At 41.9% G+C, this 7,738-nt stretch overlaps 1 protein-coding gene across 5 annotated transcripts in view; it reads right to left on the bottom strand.

Moving 5' to 3' along the window:
• LOC107192532 (serrate RNA effector molecule homolog) overlaps nucleotides 1-6,533 on the bottom strand; it is a 7,929-nt gene extending 1,396 nt beyond the window's left edge. Inside the window, exons 1-16 of one of the 5 annotated variants that reach the window (XM_015581813.1) lie at nucleotides 6,417-6,533; nucleotides 5,890-6,034; nucleotides 5,396-5,674; nucleotides 4,982-5,179; nucleotides 3,772-3,838; nucleotides 3,448-3,695; nucleotides 3,198-3,370; nucleotides 2,990-3,124; nucleotides 2,670-2,911; nucleotides 2,461-2,601; nucleotides 2,136-2,384; nucleotides 1,884-2,054; nucleotides 1,555-1,817; nucleotides 989-1,264; nucleotides 710-841; nucleotides 162-460 (exon numbers count right to left, since the gene is read on the bottom strand). In XM_015581813.1, coding sequence (XP_015437299.1) covers nucleotides 385-460; nucleotides 710-841; nucleotides 989-1,264; nucleotides 1,555-1,817; nucleotides 1,884-2,054; nucleotides 2,136-2,384; nucleotides 2,461-2,601; nucleotides 2,670-2,911; nucleotides 2,990-3,124; nucleotides 3,198-3,370; nucleotides 3,448-3,695; nucleotides 3,772-3,838; nucleotides 4,982-5,179; nucleotides 5,396-5,674; nucleotides 5,890-6,011 — 2,772 coding nt within the window. In that variant the 5' untranslated portion in view covers nucleotides 6,012-6,034; nucleotides 6,417-6,533 and the 3' untranslated portion in view covers nucleotides 162-384. Of the gene's footprint in view, nucleotides 1-161; nucleotides 461-709; nucleotides 842-988; nucleotides 1,265-1,554; nucleotides 1,818-1,883; nucleotides 2,055-2,135; nucleotides 2,385-2,460; nucleotides 2,602-2,669; nucleotides 2,912-2,989; nucleotides 3,125-3,197; nucleotides 3,371-3,447; nucleotides 3,696-3,771; nucleotides 3,839-4,981; nucleotides 5,180-5,395; nucleotides 5,675-5,889; nucleotides 6,035-6,416 lie in introns of those variants that run through there. The other 4 variants (XM_015581814.1, XM_015581811.1, XM_015581812.1 and 1 more) reach the window with 4 other exon arrangements.
• Between the last annotated feature and the right edge of the window lie 1,205 nt (nucleotides 6,534-7,738).

Genomic DNA, 7,738 nt, shown 5'->3' with positions numbered 1-7,738 from the left:
CCCCCCCCCCCCGCCCCGTTTTCCAATAGGGAACGCGATATAAGAAGTTCATTTTTTCTTTTCTCGATAAAATACACGCTATTGTATTATAATTTTCTCTTTATATACAGGAATCGTTATAGGTTTTATCCCGTGCCGGATAAGGAACGATGTGCTGATTTTGTAACACATTTTCATTCTCGACCGGTCTCCGCGAAATTCTCATTCGTTTGGGCACGTACTCTACTACATCTATCCTGGCGTGCACATGTGTTACGTAATCCAGATAGAAATCTGCTAGCACAGAGGTCCGATATTGCATAGGATTTATCTCACATTGCCTTTTCAGACCCGTAACGAAAGACTCGAGAGAGAGAGAGAGAGTAGCGTGCACTCGAATTAAACTTAGAACATGTCCATGTCTAGCTGGTCCAAGTCATTATAACTAACAATAGGCCTCGAGGTTGAGTCCGGAGCAGCCCTGTAAAACAGCGGATCACACCACGTTGAATACGTCGTCAAAAAAAAAAAAGGAGGAAAAAAAAAAGAATTTCGAAAACGGTACCCCGCGACCGACGGTTCGTTGTTGATCGGTTTTTTTTTTTAATTAGCCACTCGAAAACCAGACATGTGTGAATCACGTGTCGCGGACTACCTCGGCGTGAATCGGTGAACTACAATACAACTGAAACAAAAAAAAAAAAAAAAAAAAAAAACAAGTGCTTCTTACCGTCCTCTATTGAAACCGCCACGACTGGGACGCGGCATTCCGAATCCTCCACCGAATCCTCCGCCGTAACCGGATCCGTATCCTCCTCTGTTACTGCCGTAACCACCACCACCTCCTCCGTAGTTTCCAAACCTATAAAATCGGACAGTTGTAATCATCGGTACAGAGCAACGAATGGTAACGTGGCAACGAAAATGCAAATCGCCGTTCGAATCGGGAACAGAGTTTCGTGAAATCGGTATGAATTCTAGCAGCTTCTTCCGTATCTGATACACTTACGTGGAGCATCCATACGGATTGAATCCCTCCCGAATTCCCTCCCGTGGCGGTGCCTTGTTCCCTGGGTGTTCAGGCAGCTGTGGCCTCTTCGGATCCTTCAAATAGTTATTGAAATATTCCGCTTCCGCCTTCACCTCGATCACCTTCTCAGCATGTTTGTTGAAAATATGCTTCCGAATGAAATCAGGTCCCTTGAATTTCTTCCCGCTAAGCGGGCACAGCCATTTGTCCTTCGACAGCTCCTGCGTGTTGGCTTGAACGAACTTTTCTACCTCACTGGCGACAAGAGAGTCAAGGAGAACACTGACACAATGTGTGAATCAATAGACTGCGGATTTTATGCATTTATAGCTCATAGGGCTCTGTGGAATACAATAAAAAAACAAACCTTTCGTCAGATCAAATATGTTTTCTATTTTATTCTGAATTCAATAAGATTCTCAAGAGGGAAAATATATTTCTACGATTGCTACTGTCTTTATAAATTACTTTAGAAAGTTTGTTTTCACATCAAAATCCGTAGTCTAGTGATCAATTACTCGACCACGTAGCAAAGAAAAGGATACGCTTCCGCGTTCTTGGCGCCAAGTTTGTCGAACTCTTCCTGAGACAAGGTCGCGACCGGCTGCAAGAAGGCGGACATTTTGCTCTCGAAATTGCGACAGTACTCCGACAGTTCGGTGCTCGACAATTTGGCAGTCGGTGCAGAACCTCTGACGTGCATTATGCCGCACCTGTTAGGCATCTCGTCCTCGTTCGGATACTCGCAATGATTGTAGTAATCGACCGAATGGACTATTCGCAAATAGAGAATCAGTCTGTCCAACACCTACGCAGAAACGAATACAGTTTGAAGAGTTCAACGGGCGTTGATAGATTCGTCGATAGTGTGTACCTTGACAAGTGTCGGATCTCTTTCGATCGGACCGTCCCCGTCGCCTCCCAATTGACCCTCCTCCTGATCACCAGACATGCCTAACAGTTCTTCTTCCTCGGCAGATGCCTCTTCTATCAAATAATCGGTGATATTCTTCAGTACTGGATTCTTGGACGACAGTCCGAACGCCTGTGGGCATCAACATTGGACACTTTTTAGGAACCTTCTTATGCTTCAGATAAACTATCAATAAACCGAGCATAGACTCACAGCTTGCTCAACTTCATGAGCATTTTGCGTGGATTTACTCTCTTTGCTGTCGCCGTCGTGCTTAGACCGGGTCTCCCCTTTCTTTTCTTCATTCCACAAACCAATCCTGTTGTCCAAATTGTGAACGATTTTTGCGCTCAATTTGATATCGTGCCTGACTATCTGTTTGTGAGATGTCAAACCGTTTACGGTACGAATACGACGGGAGAGATCCCTGTTCACTATCGCGCCCAATTCGCAGTCCCGAAGCTGTACATATATAGTATTGCAAGAGTTTATTATTCAAATACATCGATACACGTTTTAAACGATCGTTTTCACTTACGCGAATATTATTCAAGCTCCAGCATATCTCCTTTATGTTCACTTGTCTTTCAAAGGACACCCATCCTCTTCTGAACCACCTTCTCTCCGGTTGAGGATCCGCTATGGCAACTCGCAAAAATCCAGGGAAACGTTTGCACATCTGTTTCGATAAACTTTTCGTAAATTTATCCAGAAAACATAAATCGGAATTCGTGATCGTTAACTAACCGCTTCGACTTCTGCCTTTGTGATAGTGGGCGCCAGATTGCGGAGAAAAATGCTGCTGGTTTTGTGCAAAGCTCTGGGTTCTTTTTCTTTATCTTCGCTCGCCAGATCAATGACAGCCTCTGGCTCGATCGCAGGCTTTTTAGCTTCCGATGGCTCCTCATCGGCTTTGGCAACTTCCTCCTCTTCTTTTATCTCTCCCGCGTCAACGTTCTCGTTGCTGGTGTCCGCTTTCTCCGCGACAGCTGAGAGAAAAGATATCCCGAGTCAGAAGAGTCTTTGTATTCTATGGACAATAATACGACGAGATCACAAAAACTCACGGGTTTCGGCTTTTGGCGTGTCAGGCTTGTTACTATCGCTACCGGACGAACTACTGCTGCTACTACTGCTGCTGCTGCTACTGTTGCTATCTGTACGTTTCCTCTTTTTGGTGTTAACTTCCTCTGCTTTACCCACTGAAACAGAACTTGTAAATATCAATATAATAAGGAAGATACGTCATTTCAGGTTCTCCAATGGAAATAATACCCGTTCCATCCATATCATCGTCCTTCTTCGATTCTTCTAAATTTTCTTCGGGCTTCTCAACCTCCACCATCAATGTCTCGTCCTTTTCCGTACTCTTCATTTCGGCATCTACGCTTTGTCCGTTCTTAAAAGTTTTTTCTGTACGCGAAGCCTCGTTCGTTTTGCTGGCATCGCTGCAACACATCTCCGACAATATTAATTCCTTCCTATATTCGTTTTTCTTCTACGCGAACCACCGAAATCTATATACCTGTTCTCGATCTTCTTGTCAATCCCGACTTTACTTTTCGCGTCCTCTTTCTCCTTAGCAGTCTCTTTCGAAACAATTGGATTCACCGGTTTCACGTCCAAAACTTGCAAATCTTCTTCGGTGCCACCTTCTAATTTAATTACCACAGCGTCCAGCAAATGTAGCAACGCGTCCGCTTGGTCTGCGTCCACTGAAACTTTGTCTATTTCTCCGACGCCGAGCATTTCCAAGAAAACTTCAACGCGTTTCTATGGCAGAATTATAGGTGTATATATATATATATATATACTATAATTATATATATTATTATAGAAAGATAGGTACCTTGAGAGCTGCCACTTGTTCGTCCTTTCTCTTCACCGACTCTTCAGGGTGGTATTTTATTTTGAACCTGACATTTGACAGAGGGTTTGGTATTAGCGTCGGTTCTCGAACGAATTATTGTCTTCGATAGAAAAGCAAACAGACGTACAATTTGTGGACGTATGGTTATCGGTCATTACGTTTAGAAAAACAAGCTCGAAATCAAAGATGTATCGTTAGTTCTGACTCCCCGATAGAATTTCTACACGTTTCCACAGAAGCAGAACGTGTGCGTATCAATCGAAATCACCCCGGGATCGCAAACGATCAGAAGCTAGAAACAGATTTACTCGATCCTGACCGAAAGAATTGGTCGTGATAGGTGTTGCATAGAATATCATTTATGTATGTCCCTTCTCTTCATTTAGAACGTTTAGAATAATTTCTCGTAATTAATCGTTACCGCGTATCCATGTTTTTGCTCGAAAATAATTATTAAACAAGTGATCAGTTATTACTGTCAACATTTGTCAGTTACAGAATGAGGCCTCACCTGTAGGTGTTATTTTAACTCGCATTCGGTTTGCTCGTCGACTCAGAGGTCTATTGTAACGATATCGTATCGTTTCGAATGTGAGAATGATTAAAACGGGTTTAGAACGCGGCCTACCACGAGCAGGTTTTTGGGCTTTGCGCGCCCAGCTCGTATTTCTCTTTAGCTACCTAACAGACACCTCGAATCTTCTGCGATGCGCGACACGCGGTATGCATAAAATGTACGGGAAAAAATAAACGTGTGCGAGACGATCTGTGCCCAAGTCAAGGCGTTCCTGGCGGTATGCTGTAGAGATAGACAGAGAGCTGGTCATATTGGCTTGAATTTACCGATAAAATGATGTCTGGAATTTAGCAAAAATTATAAAGCCACTACACCCCTCATTACCTTCTGATCAGCGCGCGTATGTCACGATTTGTGCACACGCGACTGGCCAGAAGTCGTTAATACTGTTAGGATTTGACGATTACTTTCCACAGTGGACAATGACGGTGCTGTAACAGGCACAGATAACCGTTCTTTCTCGTGAGTATTAATAACAACCGCAATATTTTAACGGGCAAAGACGCGAGTCGAACCACTGTAGAAATTAATTGCTCTTAGATCCACATTTAAGTACGGCTGAGTTGCAAGGTCACATTGGAAATACATCAAACAAACAACGAAACAATATACCATTCCTCGTCCTTGTGAGCGACGAAAAATTCATTCAACTGTTGCCTCCTGAATTCCAGCTTGTATTCGTTGTAACGTTTGATAGCTTCCTCGTCGGTAATTGTATCCTCTTGGGTACCAAGAAACGCTTTAAACGACATCATTGGCGGCTGAGTCTCTACATTTGAGTTGCTGAAGTTGCCAGCTACCTCTCGACTACTTGAATTATGAAAAAAAGGTTAGAATTCATTATTACAAACACCAGATGAATGTGCTACCTTAAACGAGCCAACAGTCGTGGAGTGAATCTACTCCTTTTTTGCATAGTAACTATGCAACCTCTCTTTTTCATGACAAACAGCTTGTATGCTCAGAACCAATTTTTCAGAGGAAAAAAAATGAAGATCGCTGTAAACAAGGCATAACAACACAAACCTGCTACTGTTACTGTGGTTCCCATAGTGATGATTGCCATAATGTGGAGGAGGATAGTGGTCGGGACCCCAAGAAGCAGCTCCACCTCCTCCACCACCATAATAATCGTGCCCGTATCTGGGTCGATCGTCCCAATCTGTCCTCATTCTTTTCATAGGTGGTGCCATTTCCTGTGATCTGGCTGGACTATATCTGTCACGTCCTCCACCTCCACCGCCACGATATTCCCTGTAGTCTGGACGTTGTCTAGGTCGACTAGACCACTCTCTGGAATAATTACTACGTTCACAACTACAAGATGCCTTTTGAATTTTTCTCTATATTACATAACATATAAATGATTCACACGAACATTATAACATTGTGAAAGCGTTTAATACCATCTATACTAATATGTCATTTTGTAATTTATTATCACATAGCCGCATGGATACAGAAAAACGAAAAGGTCAAGAAGAAAGAAACCTATGAATATCAAATGATTTGATAATTACCTATCAACCCAATCATCTCTTCTCCTATCATCCCTACGGCCTTCTCTTGAATAGGACTCCGTTCTCTCTCCTCTAAACTTGTCTCGCCTCTTTCTATCGTATTCGTCGTCCGAGTCACCCATAGTGGGAAAATTTAATGCCAATTCTGAAACGTACAACAAGTAGAAGTGCACTTAAAACGTTTCAATGACAGACAAGTCGTCGATCTGGAACCACTTCATACCAGATAGGGGTTAAGTAGGCAATAGGAACGTGCATGTTTCTTAGTATACGATACGCAAGTACTTCGAACATTCTTCACTGAGATTAGATTTTAAAGGGAATACGACGCTAGTAAAACATTTTGGCGTGGAGTTATCGGTTTCAAATAATTTTATAAACGAAATGTTCGAATAACGCGCGAATCCAAGCTTTCAGAACGTCCGAGTTATGTAGCGTTCCCTCAGATGGAAAAAACAGAGCCGTGTGAAAGAAATGTATGTATAACGCGACTGTGTAAAATATGAAGGATTAATTGAAACACTTACCTGCTTCAGATACACCGTTAGAACAATATGAAACTTTGGCATAGAAAATTTTCGCCACCCGTTTATCGTGCGTCACCAAAGTGTCCCTCGGTGTCCCTCTTGCAGATAGGTGCGCGTCAGTTCGTTGCGTTCGAGGTTTGTTCTCTATCGATTACCTTCTCGTTTCTATTCGAGAACCGCGAAATTTAAACGAGCATTTGGATAATATCACCACCGACTAGGTATAGAATAGACCTATCATCCAATGCTTTTTTCTGTCCCACGTTCATAGGGCTACGTAGCCCTGTTACCATTTTAGTGTCAATATCCGACGATACCGATAAAGCATGAATTCTGGGTATTATTAGAACAAATGAAGTGTTATTCCATTCATATAGTATGTATCTATATGATTTGACGGGAATAAAAATATCCGATGCTTCAGTTTAAGGTTAAAGGATAAATATGACAGTCATAAAACATGAAACGGAAAAGTATATATGTTTTCACTTAAGTACAAGACAATTTATTCTAAATGCATCGTTAATGGACATGTTTATAAATGTTACTTTTTACATGTTCTTGTTTTATTCGTTTTTATATTTTGCCTTATATTTGTATATTTTTAACAGATAAATTCAGAATAGATGTAGCTTCATAAAGAGTCTATCAAATCTTTTTACACAAATATTATGGTACTAAAAAATTGCTCCTGATCTGTTTTATAATAATCAATAGTCAGATATCTCAATAACTTTGCTCGCGAGGGTACATCTCACACACACGGGGTCACTGGCGCGTCCTCCGGGGGCTCCATGACCCCACGATCACATCACACTGGGTCTCTGGCGCCACCAGAAAATAATTGGCGCCGAATGTTAACGTATCTTAACGATTTATATCTCAAACCATTGCCCCTTTCGTTTCGACCAAGCATTCCATTTGTAGCTTAAAGAACGTAGATTAATCCCCTGTCATGGACAATAACAATAAACGGCAAGAACACTGTTAAAATTACACTTTATTTGCAACGGTTGACACTTTATCTCGTCATGCGTACCCTGTTTAGTTCACTTTGGACAGCTCTTATACCGTTATGCGGACAACTTTCGTTTAGCTGAAGCACTCAATTTGTAGCTGATAGTACGTAGATTAATCCACTATTATTGATAATAACAATAAACGACCAGAACACTGTTAAAATCGCATTTAATCGCGGAATACCACTATTTTTTCGACCGGTGGCGCCATCATCTCGCAAATAAAGAGAATCTACTAACCACCGTCCAGTAACTACGAAATCTACTAACCACCATCTCGGAAATAAAGAGAATCTACTAACC

Source organism: Dufourea novaeangliae, unplaced genomic scaffold, assembly GCF_001272555.1.
Source record: "Dufourea novaeangliae isolate 0120121106 unplaced genomic scaffold, ASM127255v1 scaffold355, whole genome shotgun sequence".
Classification (NCBI taxonomy): Eukaryota; Metazoa; Arthropoda; class Insecta; order Hymenoptera; family Halictidae; genus Dufourea; species Dufourea novaeangliae.
The sequence above is the reverse complement of the archived record's forward strand: the minus strand, read 5'-3'. Positions and strand labels throughout refer to the sequence as shown.